At 42.4% G+C, this 20704-nt stretch overlaps 1 protein-coding gene across 2 annotated transcripts in view; it reads left to right on the top strand.

Moving 5' to 3' along the window:
* The first annotated feature begins 704 nt into the window (after positions 1-704).
* Positions 705-20704, top strand: part of NMNAT2 (nicotinamide nucleotide adenylyltransferase 2) — a 153336-nt gene continuing 133336 nt past the window's right edge. Inside the window, exon 1 of one of the 2 annotated variants that reach the window (XM_082702938.1) lies at positions 705-924. In XM_082702938.1, the coding sequence (XP_082559064.1) occupies positions 840-924 (85 nt within the window). In that variant the 5' untranslated portion in view covers positions 705-839. Of the gene's footprint in view, positions 925-1015; positions 1059-20704 lie in introns of those variants that run through there. The other variant, XM_082702939.1, reaches the window with a different exon arrangement.

The raw sequence follows: 20704 nt of genomic DNA, 5'->3' as shown, positions 1-20704 counted from the left end.
GGGTTTATAACAGGGCCTCACACTTAGTGAGCACTCAAGAAACACTTGTTGAGTGGGTAAACCTTTGTCTCAATTTTGACAGCTTATTTGACAGGATCACATAGTTTCCTAATACAACTTTAGTAACTCTGCCGCATACATGCTCTCGGCATTGCCTCACCCTACAAAAAGGTCCATGATTCCAGATGAGGGATTCAGATTCCCCCTATCTCTTGGCAACCACTAGGTGAAGATCTAGACTCAGTTCAACAGTTCACCATCATTAGATTAGGGGGAAAAGAAAGACAGAAATTAGTATTCCTGACATGAACCATTGTCATTTCTTACTCAAAATTTTGAGGAAGAAAAAACCCCACAATTCTTAAGATCAAACACTTTCGGAGTCGAAAATGTTAGAGAAAGTAGATGTGGACAGAAAAATGTTAGCGTGTGGGAGGAGAAGTCAGAAGGAGGTAAGAGAAAGAGCTCACACCATGCTGAGTATCATGGTTCTGGGCTTGGGTACCATGTCTTGCCTTGTACATAAACACTTAGGAAGGGCGCGATGGAGTGAGGTGGGTGGGGGCGAAAAAAGGGAGGAGTGGGAGACCTGGACTAGAGACTCGAAAAATGCTAAAAAGAGAAGGACGGAGCCGAGCCACACAAAAGCAGCCTCGGATCTTGCCGGAGCTGCAAGCGTTAAGGGGAGGCGGGGAGTGACGCGGTTTGCGTCTGGAGCGGCTCCTTGGAGTCCACAGCATCCACCGCCGGAGCCTCGCCTTCCTTTCTCCCTCTGCAGACCTATCGAGACACAAAAAAAGAGGCGACCCCCGGACCAGCGCGAGGGACCCACCCGCACGATGACCGAGACCACCAAGACCCACGTAATCTTGCTTGCCTGCGGCAGCTTCAATCCCATCACCAAAGGGCACATTCAGATGTTCGGTGAGTCCTCCCGCCCACCCCCGGAGGCTGCTTCCGCCTCATTCCTTCCCGGGCACCTGTATTTTCCAGGGCGACAGAACAGTAAGGCGTGTGCCCCTCTGGAGGGATGCGCCGGCTCATCCCACTGGTGGGAGGTCAGCCCCTCTATTCCCGGCTCCTGGGAAGGGACGTTGACTGCGCTTCCCAGGCGTCACTTGCTCCGGCCAGACCCGGCTCACTGGGGGCCAAGGGGTGGGGGAGGGGAGGGGCCCGAGGTGACTGTGGGTTTGGACCGGGTGGGAGGTCGAGATTCCAGAACTGGGGTGCGGTGGTGTGGTAGTTTGGCCACTTGGCTGTTGAGGATCGGGGTGGGGTTAGAGGTTGGGTCGCGGAGAAGGCAAGAGGGGGTTGGAGATAACGTGCTGTTTGTTTAGGATGGGTGGAAAGCTCGAAGGAGTTAAATGATGTATATGCCTTGGAGGCACAAACACACTCACACACTAGCAGGGCTGGGGCTTTGAAGAGATTAATTTAGGTTTTGACTAATGGTTCAGGGCGGCCCAGGGGCGAACGTTTGAGGGTTGTGAACCGTGTATTGCCCGCGCGAGGTGGATGGCTGAGTGAAGGGGCTGGGGGACTGGGCCAGCCTGGGCTTGGCTGCCGGGACCCGCTGCCCGGGAGGGGGAGGGGGCGGGGCGGCCTCTGCGGGCAGCCCTTTTCAAGCGGGTGTTGATGGATCCGGGCCCAAGTTGGCTGAGGCTCTGCCCAGGGCGGCGATGGCACCCGGAAGGCTTGCGGCGTGCCAGAGTGTGTATGAGTGTGAATGTGTGAGTGTGTGTGTGCGCGCGCGCGCGCGAGTTGGGGCCGGGGGGAGCGCGCATCTCTGAGCGTTTGTTTCTTGGAGGCTTTGGGGCGTGGAGAGAAAGGGAGCGAGCGGTGGCTCCCGGCTGCTGGTTTGGGATTCAGCAGGGGCAAATGTGATCGATGCCTGTTGGAGATGTCGCGCCACCGGTGAACGCGGCTTCTCTGCTGCTCCGGTAGGACCCAACGGCACGGGGGCGTGCGCGTTTGGACACCGAGGGAGGGACGCGGAGGTCACTTTAGAAGCAGGCATAGAGTAGAGGTTGGAAGTTGGGGGGTGCTTTTTTTCTGGCGCTGAAGGAAAGGAGAAGAGAGGAGAGAGAGTGGGCTGGAGATGGATGAGAGACCGGGGAGGCCCTGCGCCAGCCGGCCAGCGCTATCCAGAGGCGGCGGTGCTATCCAGAGGCGGCGGTGCTGAAGCTCAGGGCGCGCGGGAGCTGGCTTTGGACACACGTGTTTACCCTGAGCGGGAGAATTGCGTGAGCCCTCCTAGGGCTGTTTAATGAAAGTCACATCATACCGGTAAAGAGTGGGCGAGGTGGCTTTGACTAAAAATACTCTTCTGTTAAACCTAAAAGGTGCGTTGAACTGGGCCCGCTTATTAAAAACCTCATGAAAAGAATATCGAACTACTTTGAGCTGAGGGCAGATTCAAGTAGGCACTTTAATAGGATCCAAGGAGGGAGACGGAGAGGTAGCCATCCCTTCCTCACCATCCCTTTAACTTTTAAAAGTGTCTTACTAGGAGCTAACCAACCTACTAAATAAAGACTTTTGTTTAAGCATCAGAATAGACCAAAGCATCTCTTCATTCATCTAAGGGAGTATCAGTGCCCTAGGAACACTCTACTTTCACAGAGGTCTTTACCAGAGTCCTGCTTTTCTTCCCTGTCCATATTTCCTCTACCCATTTTTTGTCGCTCTACTTTATTCCTCTCTGTTGACAAGGCAGGATTGGGCTTTCCTATGGAACTCCTTGGCACTAGAAATCTTTAGTGAGCGGGGAGCTGCTCCTTTTTTCCTGGGGCTAAAGTAGTTAATTCCACTTGTTTTAGATTGCAAAAAGGGGTGGATTTAAATCAAGAGCTGAGGATTCTGTCTTGCAGCTGAAAAGAGTTTGCTAACAGTATAAAGGCTTTTGTTAAGTCAGTGTTGACCCACCAATTCCCCAGGAGTTTAGAGGGTAGAATATGTGGAAATAGTCATGGATTACAGCAAGCAGGTTTAGACATAGAACAGGTAGAAGAAGACTTTCTGACAGTTGTGACTATTTTCTTGGTATTGAAACTGAGGAATAAGAGAGACTATCTGTCCACAAAGCTTTATGATCGTCCATTACTTATGTGTAATCCAAAGAGCAACATGGAAAGCCGATATGGGATGTTCAGGATAGCTTTAAGGAGCTTATAACCTAATGAAGGATTTAGCACATATACATATGAAAAGAAAACAAGAACAAGAACACAAAATACATATTAAAACTATTCTTTGTAGAATCTCTTATGAGAATCTTTGAGCTCACAATAAGTTTTGTGATTTACTTCTGTAGTTTCTGGTTTGCAAAGTCTTTTCATCTCACTTACTCCTAATAAACAAGCTCACCCAAAAGGCATCATTATCTCCATTTTACAAATAAGAAGCTGATGTTCGGAGGTGAAGTGACTTTCTTAAGAGACTTAGGTAAAATGAAGAGTGGGTGGCCGTGTGGAGACTTAAAGCCCACATTCTTGATTCCTCTTGCAGAGGCCTTTGCCCGGGACCAAATGCAGGAACAAGTGCTCACTGATCTGGCTGCATAATTCCATGAACTCCATTTCCTTCAAACATAAACTAACAGAGATTAGAATTAAATTGGTCATCAACTAAATGAGATTCTTGAATATGCATTTTAAGAGCTTTTTTCCATCTCTAACAAAATCAGTTATCCGTGAACTATTTTCTCTTTTTAAATGGCTTTTAAAATCTCCTCCACAATAGTACAGAAATAATTAATTCGATAAAGTTATCAAGCTTTCTTTAAGGTGCCTGATATTTGTAACTGATTTTTTTTTTTTGGACAGGAACAGGACTTTGAAATTAGGCATCTTTAACAAAGTTCCTGTATTTTATTTATTTATTTTTTTTTAAAGATTTTATTTATTTATTTGACAGACAGAGATCACAAGTAGGCAGAGAGGCAGGCAGAGAGAGAGAGAGAGAGAGGGAAGCAGGCTTCCTGCGGAGCAGGGAGCCCGATGCAGGGCTCGATCCCAGGACCCTGAGATGATGACCCGAGCCAAAGGCAGCAGCCCAAACCACTGAGCCACCCAGGCGCCCCGAGTTCCTGTATTTTAAAATCCAACTGCTTACCAAAGAAAAAAGAGAAAGACTATAAACAAAAAGAAATGTGTTGTTCAAAACGAAATAATTCAGGGCACCTGGGTGGCTCAGTGGGTTAGGCCCCTGCCTTCAGCTCAGGTCATGATCTTAGGGTCCTGGGATTGAGCCCCACATCAAGCTCTCTCCTCAACGGGAAGCCTGCTTCCTCCTCTCTCTCCCTGTGATCTGCCTACTTGTGATCTCTCTCTCTCTGTGTCAAATAAATTTTAAAAAATTAATAAAAATAATTCATTCTTCATCTCTGAAAAGTAATACTTACACAGTTCTCAGTATTTGTAAAATATTTTAGAATGAGTTTTTCCTTTTACTTTGAGGAAAGGGAAGTTGATATTCCTAATTGTGGCTGTAGAAACACATAGAAAAATTTAATGTTTGTGATGGAGGTATTTGACACTTATATACTTAACTCTAGCTAAAATGTTTTCAGGGATAAGTGAATATTTGGCAAAATAAATTCATAAACTAGCAGTGTTTTATTTTGTGAGTCTGCCTTATTACCTAAGAGACTAACAAGACTCTAGAAGTCTTTTTTTTTTTCTAACTCACAAGATCTTATTGAGTATGTAGAGACTATATCTTTCTGTAGAGATTATATCTTATATCTATATATAACTTTCTTTGCATTTATATTGCTGTGTTTGTCAATAAATTCACCCCTGGGAAATAAGATAAAAAGTTTAAATAGAAAAGTAAAAAGGGACTGATCAGATAAGTTTTGCCATAAAGGAATTGAAGGACTTGATCACAGCAGAAATGTATTTTTTTGATGATTGCAAAATAACAGGATTTTTCAGTTTCTCTACTTCAAAATATTTTTACTTTGAACAAATGGGTCTTTTGAAAAGAAATATGATCCAATTCTGTCCCTCTTCAAGGTTGATGAAGAGGGCTTTTAATTTATTGTGGAATTAGAAACGCAGCCCCTATTGCTACAACTAGAAATTGTAGGAAAAATGAATTTGAGCTGCTACTGATATAGAGAACTGTCAGAAATCAAGAAACTGTTTAATATGCTTGAAATGCCTGTAGAAAAAGAACATTAAGCACAAAGTGGTACTTTATACTTTTGGCACCATTATTCTATTTGATCCTACCCTGCAAGTTAAACTGGATAATATCGTCTCCCTTTTACAAATGACAAAGGAGAGGTACAGATGTAAGTCATTTGGTCAAGGTCATATGCAAAAGTCAAGATAGAACTAGTTTTCTGATATCTAGACTCTCTCTCATCCAGAATTCCTCTTTATTCCTTTAATTGCAATAATCGTATGAAAGGAAGAATCACCTGAACTTAGTTATTAACAAAGGGTAATGAGAACTTTGTGAATTTTTGTTCTTGGTAACACGGGCAACCAACAAAATATATTCAACAAAGGTATCTGTTCCCAACATCTTATACCTAACAAGGAAAAGCTATTTCATAGTACTTAAATATTTCCCATATAATTGTGTTGCTGGAACATTTTTTTCTACCACTCCCTAATTCCTCCTTCTTCCCCACTCTTCTGTTATCCCAACTAATGTCTACTAATCCTTCAGATTTTAGCTTCAATGGTACTTCCTCAGGGAACCTCCACTGACTTATAAATTAAGTATGGTTACCCTGGCATTTGATCCCATATCTCCTTGTACTTTCCCATGGCATAACTCTCATCTCATTATGTGCTTAATGACTGTTTTCCATGCTAGACCTTAAGTTCCGTTAGAACAGAAACCATGCCTGGTTTCATTATTGATTTATTTCCTAGTACCTAGCATGGAATAGGTTTTCTGTAATAGTATAATATAAATAACAGTTGCAAGTTGCAAGTCTTTGCTCCATCACAGTTGTTGAGTAAATAAAAAATAAATGAGTCTACAAAATCTTGTTCCAGGTAGTTGAATCAACCATGCACAAAAGCTAGAGTAGTGAGACAGAAAACCATGACATATTAGAACAAAGGATGGTTTAAGGAGAAGGGGAGTAAGAGATAATACTAGAAAGGTAGATGGAAGTCTGATCGATTATGAAGGCTTGTAAGTCATCTTAAGGAATTTAAATTTTATCCCTATGGCAATGACAAAACATTGCATAGTTTTTAAAGTGAAGGAATGTCATCATCATATCTCCAAAGTTATGAATTAATCAAATTTTGAATATAGATTGGTGAAAGGCAAAGATAAAAATGTAGTGACCAGCTAAGCACCTATTTCAGCAACACAGAGGTCATGTAAGGGAAGATGGTCAGCTCACACAGATAGGTGGTATTTGGGATGGAGAGTGAGTGCACTTGTCACTTAAATGTAAAAGTGATGATTATTTGGAGACTTGATGGGTGGTTGGTGGCAAAGCAGGCCAGAGAAACTCTCAGGTTTCTGTCCAAGGTAGATGAATAAAGAACACTGGAAGAGAAGTAGATTTAGGGTTGGTGGGGAAAGTGAAGATTTGTACTTACACTAAAATTTTGGAAATATGTGTTTTAACCCAGCACTGATGCAAAAAAAGGAAATACTTAAATTCAAAGTATCTTTGTCACTGGGACAGCTTAATCTTCTAATAAAAGCTCCGAGTAGGTTCTAGTTGGATTATTCCAAGTTCTTCTTATGAGAACGATACTGAAATTCATTAACATTATGGAAGTAAAAAGATATGAAAGGGTATACTGCCTTTTTAAAAAGTATGGACTTGGAGAAAATCAAGGTCCTAAAATTGACTCTTTCTTAATATTAAGATTGTGAAATTGGAATAGTTAATACAGTCCAAAAGATCATTCTAGAACATGCCCACCACTGTGATAATGGCTGTAATATATTTTTCAGGTGGATTTGGGCATTCTAATTCATTGATAAGTTAAAAGTCCATTAATGGAAACTCATGGGTCAATCACGGTAGTTTCACTGGCAGGAGCTCTGTCTGCTCATAACATGAGAATAATGCCTGAAAAAGAAAATTTGGACATTTTTGCTCACATGAACAGGTGTTTTATTTACTTTCTCCTGCTGAATTGATTAACTGAGCCTCAGATGGAACAAGCTAGCTATGAGAGGCAAATATCCCATCTATTACTCATCCGAAACCAAGGAATAAGATAAAACCAAGAGGGTTGATGTTCCAACAGTTTTGAAATGAAGAAATATTCATTTTCAGTTTCTTCCTCTTTTTGTTTTACTTGATTTTATTCTACTTGTCTAAGCCTTTTATTAGAAGATATGCTTAGAACTACCAGAAATAGAGGGTTCGTTCATATGCCTTTTAGGAAGAAGCTTGAATTATTACTTAGTAGGAACATCCTTTAAAATATTACAAATCTCGGGTGTCTGGATGGCTCAGTCGGTTAAGCATCTGCCTTTAGCTCAGGTCATGATCCCATAGTCCCTGGATCAAGTTCTGCTTCGGGCTCCCTGCTTAATGGGGAGTCTCCTTCTCCCTCTGACCCTCCTTTCCTTCTCTCTCTCTAATAAATAAAAGTCTTTAAATTTAAAAAAAAATATTATGAATCTCAAGAGAAACATTTCTATACACATTTCCAATGTTAGACCAAGGCTAGTGAACAGCCTAGAAGTGTGGAGGCAAACGAAAAAAAAAAACAAAACCTTCTAACCCTCATGTTTGTACTCCTCTGTTTCAGAGATATTCTCAGACATAAGAGGAGAATGCAAAACTGGGTGGATTATCTATCTTTTCTGTTATTTTTCTATTGTTAGGCAATATTTGTGAAAGTAGTATATGGATGATTGGGGAAAAAAAAGATTCTATTTATTTATGAGAGAGATTCAGCACAAGTGGGGTAGTGGGGGAAAGGCAGAGGGAGAAAGAGGCAGACTCCCCACTAAGCAGGGAGCCATGACATAGGGCTTGATATCAGGATCTAGAGATCGTGACCTAAGCTGAAGCATTGCTTAACCAACTGAGCCACCCAGGATACCCATACCGGCTTTTTTTTTTTTTTTTTAAGATTTATTTATGTATTTGACAGACAGAGATTACAAGCAGGAGAGAGGCAGGCAGAGAGAGAGAGAGAGGAGGAAGCAGGCTCCCCGCTGAGCAGAGAGCCTGATGCAATGCGGGCTGGGATCATGACCTGAGCTGAAGGCAGAGGCTTTAACCCACTGAGCCACCCAGACACCCCCCCCCCCATACCTGCCACCCAGGCGCCCCCCATACCCGCTTTTTTAAAAGGCACCTGGCAGGCTCAGTCAGTAGAGCATATGACTCTTAATCTCAAGGTTGTAAATTCAAGCCCTACACTGGATGTAAAGATTACTTAAAAATAAAATCTTAGAAATAAATTGTTTCTTTAGAAAAGATTCAAGTGTTGGGCGCCTGGGTGGCTCAGTGGGTTAAAGCCTCTGCTTTCGGCTCAGGTCATGATCCCAGGGTCCTGGGATCGAGCCCCGCATCGGGCTCTCTGCTCAGCGGGGAGCCTGCTTCCTCCTCTCTCTGCCTGCCTCTCTGCCTACTTGTGATCTCTGTCTGTCAAATAAATAAATAAAATCTTTAAAAAAAAAAAAAGAAAAGATTCAAGTGTAAATTTTATAATATCACCACAGATACAGTGTTTAATGAATATTTAATGACACTGTAAAACATACACATTCTAGTTAAGTTTTTTTTTTTTTTAATTTATTTGAGAGAGAGAGTGGGAAAACACAAATGGGGGGAGGAGCAGAGGGAGAGGAAGACGCGGACTCCGCACTGAGCAAGGAGCCTGATGAGGGGCTCCATTCCAGGATCCTGAGATCATGACCTGAGCCCAAGGCAGACACTTAACTGACTGAACCACCAGGCACCCCTCTTGTTCATTTTTTAAGTTTTCAAATCATCCTGAACTGCTCAAGAAGATCCTAAGGACACAAAGAAATGCATTAAATATTTTTTCAACACCACCTTTTTAATTTTTTTTAATACCACCTTTTAAAAAACAATATTAAACACACAGAATTTTGATTAAACAAGGCATTTAAAGGAATTCCTAAAGATTCGATGTAACAGGCTAAGAACTGGGATATAGGAATTTATTTGAGAGAATTATATAACTTTATTTATGGACATGTTCCATATCTCAGCATATGTAAATGCAGCATGAGTTTACAAGGAAAGAAGTTTTCCATTGCCAGAGGTTTTCCCATTATAAACATTCCATTGCAAGGAACAAATTTGCTTTTTTTGGATACAGTTTGGCAGATAGCCTTAGAAGTATTTTAGCCAAAAAAAAAAAAAAAAAAAGTTACATAGTTTGACCAAGGCCATCCTCTGACACTGGCATCTTCACTCCACCTCTTATACTGGATAATATCTCCATGATCTATGAGCTCTGCAGCAAAAGCAAATATTATAACCACTACCAGCATCATCATTTTCCACATTATCGTTTAGGTAGTGGAGCTACCTTCTTCCAGGGCTTCTGTAAACTCTACTACCATTAAACTGTTTTCTGTTTAATTTATCACACAGTTCTCTTTAGTTCTGGACAAGTGAGCCATTCAGGAAGGTTGTTGTAATTCTGGGGATAAGAGAGTAGGAGGAAGAGGTAGAAAAGAGCAAGACTTAGAGGCTAACCTATGGACGGGGTGACAGCTTAAATAGCTCTTTTTTCCTGTTTACCTTTGCATCATGATACCTCCACATGGATAGCCATGCTGCTACATGTCGACCTCCTTTAATATTTACCAAACCGTCAAAAGAGGGTGAGGGAAGTATAGCCCCTAGATAAGACTACATGCATATGGTTTTGCTCTTGTTCCAGTTGCTTAGGTCTTAAACTGTGAACTTTCTTGAACCTTCTCTCTTTGGACACCCCCATCTATGTCAGCAAATGATTTTGGATCTCTCTATCTTCAAAATACAGGTAGGACCAACCACTTTTCCATATCTACAATCCTGGTATAAGCCACTGGTATCTCTGACCTGCATTATTTCAATAGCTTCTTAACTGATCTCCCTGCTTCTACCCTTGGCCCCAATACTCAGTCCTCAACAAAAATAGCCAAAGCAATCCTTTCTAAATGTAAGCCACATCTAAGTCAGATCATGTTGCTCCTTTGCTCAAAATCCTCCAATGGCTCTCTATCTCATTCAAGGTCAATGTCATTAAAATGACCTGCAAGGTCTCCATGATTGGCAACCTTTCCCCTTCACCCCGCTACACAGCTCTTTCCACCTCCTTCTTAATGAGACTTACTGAACTCCTTGCTTCAACCCTAGAGACTTCATGCTGAATATTCTCTCTGCCTAGAATGCCCTTCCCCCACATATTCCCATGTCTAATTCACCCTCCTCAAAGTTTTTGCCCAACTGTAACTTTCTCATTATTTACTTAGCATATCCTATTCCCCTGATCACATAATTTAAATTGCAGCTCACACACTCCCAGTCCCCCTTATTCTGCTCTTCTTATATCTTTTCCCCTTACCTCTTATTACCTTTTTTTTTTTAAGATTTGGTTTATTTATTTGACAGACAGAGATCACAAGCAGGCAGAGAGGCAGGCAGGCAGAGAGAGGAGGAGGCAGGCTCCATGCCGAGCAGAGAGCCCGATGCAGGGCTCCATCCCAGGATCCTGGGATCATGACCCAAGCTGAAGGCAGAGGCTTTAACCCACTAAGCCACCCGGGCGCCCCACCTCTTACTACCTTTTAACAAAGCATGTTATTTCCTTATTTGTTATGTTTGTTTTTTCATGTCCCCATCTAGAATGTGAGATCTTCAAAGGCAGGGATCTTCATTTGCTCTGCTTACTAATGTATCTCAGGCTCCTAGAAGATTGCCTGGCACACAATAGAGGCTCAACAAATGTCTGTCAGTGAATGAAATGTCAGAATTACCCGCCATCCTCTCATCCTCACCTCCAGTCCATCGTCGTCTTGTGGCCGGAAGGGCAGAGTCAGGAGAGGACTCAGGGGCGGTGGATTCATTTGATAACAGCGTAATGAGTTATGGATGTGCTTCAGGCACCGCATTAGGCCTCAGGGATATGAAACTAAAGGCACTCTTTCCCATGCCCTGGGAGAGATCATCTTCCATACAGGAGACAAACAAACTAAACAGAGCATTCAAGTCCTAAGTGCTATGAAAGAGGCAAAAAGGAGGTAGAGGAGGGAGCACAGACCTTCAGAGCAGGTGTTAGTAAGACTGAGCTTGACGGGAGGAGCTGCCCAGGGCACAGGGTATGTGTAAAGCCATTTATTTATTTATTTATTTACATTTTACTTACTTATTTTTCAGAGAGAGAAAGAGAGAACACAGCAGGGGAAACAGCAGGCAGAGGCAGAGGGAGAGTAAGTCTTCCCATGGAGCAGGGAGCCTGATGCTCTGTTTCATCCCAGGATGCTGGGATCTTGACCTGAGCCGAAGGCAGATGCTTACTGACTGAGCCATCCAGGCATCCCTGTGTAAAGGCTTTTAAAAACATGGCACACTGAGGAATCCCCCAAGGAGCCTGCTAGATGGCTGAATGTGGGTGGGGACAGGGAAGGGCACGAGATGAGACCGCCAGAACACAGAGTTGGGTGGAGAGTGGAGGGGCTAGTTCCAAAGGGTTCAGACTTTACCCAGCACTTTTAGTGAGCCCCTGATGGGTGCTAGGCAAGGGAATACATTTTGCATGTGGGGCCTTGCCTCCCAAATGTCCATGTCCTTGTCACTGTGATTTTTTTCGAAATATTTTGAAGTTATTTCTGTGTCACTCTTGGAAATAAGTAGGGATTTTCTTTTTATTTTATTATTTTCCAAAAAGGAACGATGGTCTATTGCACAAGCCATATCTACTCAAGGAATAAATAAGTGAAAAATAATACTACTACTGTACAACCCAACCAAACAACCAACCTCTTTCCTGATTGGAAGTTGTTCTCACCTGCGTTCTAAATGTATGTCTTCTGTATGTCAATGGGATGGCCTCTCATTGTTCAAATACTCTCAGATTTGGCGAACTCAGTTCACCCTCGTTTGATCTTCCATAATTTTGTAGAATTTGGATCATGTAATTGTTCTCTTTTCCACGGGCCTAATTGTCAGAAGAGTAAGGACCATAGAGATCTTTTTCCTTGACACTTGTTTTTTAGCTCATATCCTTTTAGGAGGTCTTGAACAACTATATTTCTGTTCTTGCTATAAAACTATGGGTTTCCATGACTTTGAAATTTAGTGTTCTATCATTTTAAATCCTCAAGTAAGTGACATTCCAGTGGGGGGCTGGGTTTCCCAATGCTTTATTCTTCAACATTTTCCTAACCCTTCATCTTGGTACCCACAGTGACATGGAGTACTTATTCCATGCAGCCCTGAGATTAAACAACATCAATAACTATTCACATTTCTTTTGAAATATTTATGTACTCATAAATATTTAGCAGTGTGTGGTTCATCACATGAACTACAAGATCTTTAGGCAAATGTTTTTTGTTGTTGTTAATTAGAGATTGCTACCCAGTATAAATTAAGAAAGACAATAAAATAGGGTGTATATATATATATATGTCAGCTCCTCCATATATATATATATATATATATATATATATATATATATACACATTTAAGCCATAATTGCTCCATTTACCAGGAACCAATCTGCCTAAGGACAGTTTAAAAATTATTTACTTGTTATGCCCTGGGAATCAAAATTTATAGATAACATGTGATTTTCCCATGCTGTGAATAATGTTGAGAGAGAGTGGGTAAATGTCTCAGTTTTTCCTCCTGCTTCGTTATTGCTCTCTATGTGGACATTAATAAACTGAATTGCTATTGATTTGGGAATATACTTAGTCTCCTTTAGCCTTTGTTTTTTCCTCTGTAAATAGAGTGATTGGACAACCCAGGGGTCAGCAAGCTATAGCCTGCTGGCCAAATGTGGCTTACAAGCTAAGAATGGCTTTTATGTTTTTAAATGGTTGCAAAAAATGCAAAAGAGTAATACTTTGTGATGCGTGAAAATTTTACAAAATTCAAATTTTAGTATTTATGAATAAAATTTTATTGGCATCCAGCCACACTCATCCATGTGTGTATTATCTATGGCTACTTCCATACTACAGCAGCCGACTGGAGCAGTTAGTTGCGATAGAAACCTTAGGAGCTGTAAAGCCAAAACTGTTTACTATCTGGCTGTTTATAGAAGAAATTTGCCTATCCCTGATATACCCTACTTCTGAGATTTGAAATCGGCAGAGAATCTAAAGGTTTCCAAAAAAATAAAGTGCCACTGAAGTGCATTACCCAAAGGAACTCTAATGAACAATTTTCACCTAAACTACATCTCCAAAAAGACTTGTTTAAGCAATAAATGTAGTTTCAATTTCATAATTGTAATTTTTCTAGCTGACTGAGTAAATGATTGTGTTCACAGTAGGGATGATTTTCTGGTGTGTGGTTTACACTGGACATTGATTAACCCCTCTGGCTACCATGGGACATTGATTTGCTGTTGAACATTAGACGTAGTTTTCCAGAACATCCTTTTCCCAATTCACAGTTACATCCTTCTTTAAACCTAATATTTTACATACTTTACAGTTGAGGGTTTTAGAAAATTAGCACATCAATTGCATCAGGCCTTTGCAGAGCGCTTTTGAAGTCACATCTCGTTTTTCTGCAGCATCTCACCTCCCTGTGAACTCCGACAGCACTTGCTTCCTACCACTCTTAATAGCACTTAGCACACCGTGCCATGGGGTATAGCTATTTCTGTGCGTGTTTCATATTCTCTATCAGATTGAGATGTAGGTCTTTGCCAGGGTCATATGGCGTTTTGTATTTGCTAGGGTGCCTAGCACAGTGCTCTAGGCACGTGGAAGGTACTATAACTATTTACCAAATATCTGAAAGATATTCCGTTGGGAATATTTAGAATTCTCTAGGTAAAATAGGTGATCAGAAATCAGACAAGAATTTGGGAACCAACAAATATGGGAAAACAAATTCAAGTATGACAGAGTCAGGAAGCAGGGCAAATAACAAATGCTTAGGGACTTCTAAATCGAGATGGTTGTGGTCCCCAGATGGGAAGGCTCATATGTCCTCGTGGAATCCTATCCCAGCATATAGCTTTTCCAGATTTCTACAGTAGGAACCTGCAGGTCATTTTGGGGAGGTATTAAGTATGTAGCTTGGCAGGAGTGAAAAATGTGGGGTCAAGGATGAAGGTGACCCCTAGATGCTTTCATCAGATGCACAGTACCTCTGGGAATGTTTTCTCAGTGAGGTGAATGGGTTGGAAGATGTCAGAGGGGTTAAGTTTTATTTTTATTTATTCCCAGTTTGAAACACGTTTTAGGCACAAGGCACCTGGCAAAGGAAGATTTGTATATTGTTTGCTTCAAACAACAAAATGAACAGAAAACCTGGTTTGTTGATTGTTAAGTTTTCATCTTCAGAAATCACAGAATCTCCATTTGAAGGAGATTTCAAAAATCATGCAGGTACTCAGTACTGAAATCCTCCCTTTAAAACATCTTCACAGGTGTTTTCCCAAACTCTGTTTGAGATCTTCCCGGGCCAGGGAACACACTATTGTCCAAAGCAGCCAAATAATGCTTGGCATTATTATTATTATTTTTTTTTTTTCAAGATTGTTCCTTCTTTTAGGCTGACATTGGCCTTCCTGAGACTTTCCTAAGTTGACAGTTCTTTTCCTATCTTTTTTCCCTGGGATTCATGGAAGAGGTCTAATCTGTCCTCTTCTACTTGTGAGACATTGGAATAACTGAAGACAGCAATTCTGTACTCCTCACCACACTTCTCATTAGGCTTAGAAAGCTCTAGTTCCTTCCACTGGGCATCCATTACTGTTTCTAGTCTTCATACCACCATGGCTTGTCTTCTTTGGTCATAACTTCATTGTCTTAGTCCTCTTGAAGTGTTATATCCAGTTCATGATGCAGCATTCTAATGTTGCCTGATGCATACTGTCTAGTCTATTATTGTACTTAACTTCCTGGACGTTCCCTCTATTTATGGCACTCTTGTCTCTCTCTCTCATTAAATCAGGCAAGGCAAGCTATTGCTACCTGCATGCTAAAATGTCCTGAATAATTAATCGATTTGGTGGACTGAGCTGCTAAACTAGTCCAGTTTATTTAAAGATCTTTCTGGTTAAAAAACAAACAAACAAACAAACAAACAACTGACTGGCATATTGTCAAGATGTGGTATCTTCTGGAACTTTGCAGGTCAGTGCACGTGCTTAGCTGTGTGAGATGTCAGTCATACCTTGGGAGTAACAAGCTGCTTTAGAATAAGAAACTTTGCTGGTTCCCAGACAGGGCTGAGACCAGAAGTCTCTGAATTCTTGAATTATCAAGTTTCTTGACATTTCATTGCAGGGTATGTTATTTTTTTAATGGCTTCTGTTGAGAGTTCCAAATAAACTCTCATCCATGTTTAAAAGTCCTGATTTAGGAACTAGCCTCTGAACTTTCTTCCTGTCTTGTCTCGTAGTTCTTCCCTTAATGGTTATGTCATGGGCACTGCCCTATTCCCAGGGCTCCCATAAGAGTGGTAGAAATGCTCTTGTTCCCAGTAATGGTGACTTTGTCCCAAGAGAGGTAGGCAGTGTCACATTTAATTGGGCAGGTGGAATTCAAAAACAAATAATAAAAAGGTCATTTTTCTTCTGGAAATTTCCAAACATGCAAAAGTAAACAGTGATATCCCCAAAGTACCTGTCATCCAACCTTAATAATTATCAATTCTTTGCTAGTCTTGATTCATTGATATCCCAGCTCACTTCCCACCCATATTCTTTTGAAGCAAATCCCAGACATGCTGTTGTTTCAAGGTGAGATCTATTCACCTAGTACATAATTGCATCTCTGTCTATATGACTTCCATTAACTGACTGGATCTTTCTCCTCCCTGGTTCATGTTTGCTTGACAGTTCGAGTGGCAGATGGGCAAGTAGGGGGACAATGTCTAATTTCCATCTTTGAACAGACATAATAATGCTTCCATCCCAGTCAACAGTCAGTGACACTTTATCTTTGGCATTGCCTTTACAGCAAGGGATTTATGGCCTTTCCCATCTTTCTCACATCATGTGGGGCCCAGAAGCCTGTCCTCCAGGGTTGAGTTCCCACTGAACACAATGGGCCATTCTTCCAGGACATACAACTTTCAGATTTTTTTATCCCTGGTCATTCAAATCCGTAAATGTCTGTGATAGGAGATGTTCCTACATCAGTGGGCCCCAACCTTGGGGGCTCTGAACAACCAGGGATTCTCATAAATCAGAAAAGAGGTCTGGGAACTGGTTCCAGAAAGCATGTATATTCACCCTCAATATGGCAGAAGCTAAGCATCCAGTTTTTGGGCTTTTGCTTATAGTGTTACCAGTTTGGTGAGGTAAGCTCATACTGATCAGGAGTCCTGCTTGGTAGTTACAGATGTCATTGATGTAAAAAAAAAAAAAAAAAAAGGCAGGGGGAATTTTTTTTCTTCCGCTTCTTCATAAGAGGAGGAAAGTAATTGACCAAATTCTGACAGTTTTGCTCCTGGGATATCATTTGAATTCTGGGCTTCTGTTTGGCCTGCCTTTAACCTTTGTAGAAAATTAAAATAAAATCCTTCTTATTGGTGCCTTAATCCTTCCCTTGCTGTTTTAAATCAACTTTTCAAAGTATATTGTCATGCAGTTTTGTTACCATTTGCATTTAAATGTAGTGAATAAAGAACTCCCAGCTGAATCCCTTGGGGAATGTTGAAGCCCCAAATCCCAGTTTGCCCAGTAAATCAAGCAGCTCTGAATATTCATAAAAGAGGGCTTGAATGACTTCTCCATATGGTATTTGCTCCTCTGGCCTACACTCTTTTTGTTAAGATTGGTTCTTCCTGGTTTCACTTGTGGTTGTATGGAGCTATGACCTTGGACAGAGAAGGAATGATGGGGAACCGGTAAAGACAGTTTCCGGATTGGGGCCTTTCAAATATGGCCATGAGGGTACTCTAATGCTTTTCTGGCAATGCTCCCCTTTACTTGCTCCCATCCCCCACTCAATACAACCCACAGTCATTTACATATATGCTTTTCTTTTAGATGCAAATGAGTTTATTTCAGTCCATTGTGATAAAAAAATTTTTGTTTGTTTGTTTAAAGAAATGTAGAAACACATTGTCCTTGAAAAAAAGGCTGGGAAGGGGAAAAGGAATAAGAAATGAATGGTTGATGAGGAATTGTTTTACTCTCTGACAGTGGCTTTGGGGTACATTCCGAACTTTGGAAATTAAAAGAATGGGGAAGAAAAAAGAAAACCCAACTTGTCAATGAGGTAATCTCTCAGCTTCCTTTCTTCTTCCTTCCCCTTAGGCTTGAACTAAGAGGGTTAGTTCAAAAGGGTTCATGACCAAAGGCCTTCATGGGAAATGAATCCCCTTACAGATATTCTCCCTGGCCTGGGGAAGCAGGGAGCAACAGTGGCATGATGTGTCTAACCCCAGGGAATTTTTCTAATGGGTCCATGTTGTGACCGACCCTCTTCATCCTCTCCAAGAAATTATCACTATAAACTAACGTCAGCTAACATTTATTGGTTTATTGAGCACTTACTTTGTCCTGGGCACTGTTTTAATGCTCTTCTTGTCTTATCTCCTTTAATCCTTACAACAATCCTATTTTTTTTAAAAGACTTTATTTATTTGAGAGAGAGAGAGAAAGTGCACGTTGGCAAGCAGGGGTGAGGGCAGGAGGTACGGAGGGACAGTGGGAGAGGGAACGAGAAAATCTCAAGCAGATTCCCCAAGGAGGGTGGAGCCCCACCCAGGGCTCCACCTCCTGAATCTTGAGATCTTGACCTGAGCTGAAATCAAGAGTCTGATGGGTTTTAACTAACTGAGCCACCCAGGCACCCCTTTACAACCATCCTATTATCATTCCCATCCAGCTAATGATCAGAGAAGTTAGGTAACTTGTGTCAAGCCACACAGCAAATACCTAGTGGGCAGATGTGTAGACCCAGAAGCTCTGACTCTGGTCACTGTTTTAAGGGCTGCAAGATGCTGCCTTGCTTATTTGTTGAGTGAGAAGGGATGCTGAGCACTGTATTAGGGGCTGTGACAGTGCAGAATTGAGCTAGGCCTCATTGGCCACTTGCATCTACCAAGTGGCCAGTGCCAGGGATCGTGTGCAGAGAGGCCGGTGTTGATCTGGGGATCCTGGCCAAGGCAGCCAAGTGCAGATTCTGCAGAGCACCAAGGAGACCCATGGACAAGTCCAGAGGACAGTGAAAAGAGCAAAAAGAAGGGCTCAGCCTAGAATCCGGAGACACTAGAGGGAAACAGAAGACTGGGAGCCTTCAAGAAGGGCCCTAGGTGATGATTATGAACAGAGTGAAATAGCCATACTCATCTTTCTGCTAATTTAAAGGTTCAGGGTCAGAGTGGACAGATAGAAAGTTGGCAAGAGTGTCCATAGATAATTATTCAGGAACCTATCTCCCCTCACGCATTATAAAATGAGTATAAAAATACCCATCTTATTGGGCTATAATAGTGAGCATTAAATGAAATAAAATGAATATATTGTAAGACCACCTTCTTTGACTGCCTGGCTTTCACTATGGGGCCCAGTGCACTATTTCACCCTTGGAAAATCACAAATCCAGTCCCTAAGGACTGAGTGTAAAAGATTTTACTCTGTATTTTACAAAGAGATAGAAGAGTTGCAGTAAATCACCAACAATTTCTAAAATGTCACACAAAGTTCTAGGGAGAGTGATGAGGGAGCAGGAGGCTGGCTGAGGACACATCAGAGAGGAAATTTGGTTTTCCCCTATGGTAGTAGATCCATCTCCCTTCTGCCAGCAGCTGCCCCCCCGCCCCACCCCGCCCCTCCCCATGTCCTTCCCACAAAATGCCCTTGTTTCCTCCCTGCCCATCCGGCTCTCAGCTTCCTTGGCTCAGCCGCCCCTCCCCCTCTGTCATCTTTCCCACCTCTCTCAATCCCTTGGCCAGCCTGACTACCCTACAGTAAACAAAAGCTACTTGTCAGATTCTGCCCAGCTCCAAGCAGGTCCCAGCCATTGTAAGGGCCTATTCAGCCAGAGCGGCCCCACCCCGGTTGAACTGCCATTTTGTTGTTTATGCAGTAAAACAATCCACTCTGCCGCCCCCCACCCACAGGGGAACTTACTTAAAAACAAGTCCCAGGTAACAAAGTCCAAGTACAAGGGTGGGTCAGGCCAGGTGGAGGTATTCAATCAGTGGGGACACATACTGTCTCCCTAGCACCAAGGAGTATGGGCCCTGCCCTTTGGGCACCTTTTAGGCGCCAATTCTGACCAAGGTGATAAGCTGGTTCAAATGTCTACTAGGGTAAATTGTAATTCAACTGGTCACCTAGCATGACTGTGCAGCTTTCTTTGTGTGTTACAATCTCATTGGCCACCTGTGTGTGGCCAGGCCCAACCACATGGCCTTTGCTCTATAAAAGTTAGTCTGTGAAACAGAGAGGGGTCGCCCTCTCTGTAAGGGGCGGCTCCCACCAGTCTGTTTGACACTTGGTTTGATTCTTGATGCTTGGCACGAAATAAAGCTTTGCTTGACCTTTGCTTTGTATCAGTCTCGCTCCTTTAATCATGGACCTATTATTGGGGGACCCAACACCATGTGTAAAGATTATAGCCCATCCGGTCACATACAGAGTTTTTAACAAACTATCTGGCCCGCAGTAAGTGATGGATAAATGTGGGTAATACTAGCAATTGTTTCAGTGTCTTTCCGTGATGTCTTGCCTGGGCCAACACGCAGTCTGCCCAGAGGTCTGCTTGCCAGTATTAGTGGGGGATTTGGGAAATGACAGAAAGGCAAAAGAGGGTGGGTGATTGACATCCGTGGATGCTGTGAGTGGGCTGAGATTTTAAGAGAGGCCTGCAGAAGTGTGGACATTGCCAGTGAGCATCCAGAAGCCATCAGGGAGGCAGCCGCCTGTCCAGCACGATTTGCCCTTCTCCTTTTTGTAATCACTAGTGGCTTACCTGTCAGTGAGAACAGAGCAAGCGCTGAAGGCATCCTGCCTGTCCCTGCTGGGCAGAGCACCTCGTTTAGATGAGAGGCCTTGGTAGATCCTGCAGGGTGAGGATCTGCGCCCCTGATGTCCCTGCAGAACAGTTAGCTTTTGCTGCTGCTGGAAAGATCTAAGGCCAACAGTCATGTGACTGCTCATCCTCTGGGAGGGCTGGCAAGAGAACCAGGATTTGGGGCCAGATTTTTGCGCCTGTCCTCACCCCATCACCTACTGGAACTAATGGTGACTGAGGGTAGAGAGAGTCTCTATAGAATGGAACATAATCAGATTTGCAGTTGGAAGAGTCTTCAGAGGTCATTCGGTTACTTATTGGATACTTTCTGTGACAGAGAGCTTGTTTCCAGTCTGTTTCATTGCTGGCAACTTTATTAGAAAGCTCTTTTTTGTCTTGAACAAAAGTGGTGTTCTTATAACTTGGGGCTATTTGTCCTGGTGCTATCTTCTGAAACTGCCGACCAGGCGCTGTTTAGCTTTAAGAGCACCCCAAATTACCTAACATCTAGATTGGGAAAATTGCATATCTTTGTAATTCAAATGTATAATTTTGTAGGCTCTTCACCTAACAG

The sequence above is a fragment of the Mustela nivalis genome (genome assembly GCF_964662115.1).
Source record: "Mustela nivalis genome assembly, chromosome: 16".
Taxonomy (NCBI): domain Eukaryota; kingdom Metazoa; phylum Chordata; class Mammalia; order Carnivora; family Mustelidae; genus Mustela; species Mustela nivalis.
The sequence above is the reverse complement of the archived record's forward strand: the minus strand, read 5'-3'. Positions and strand labels throughout refer to the sequence as shown.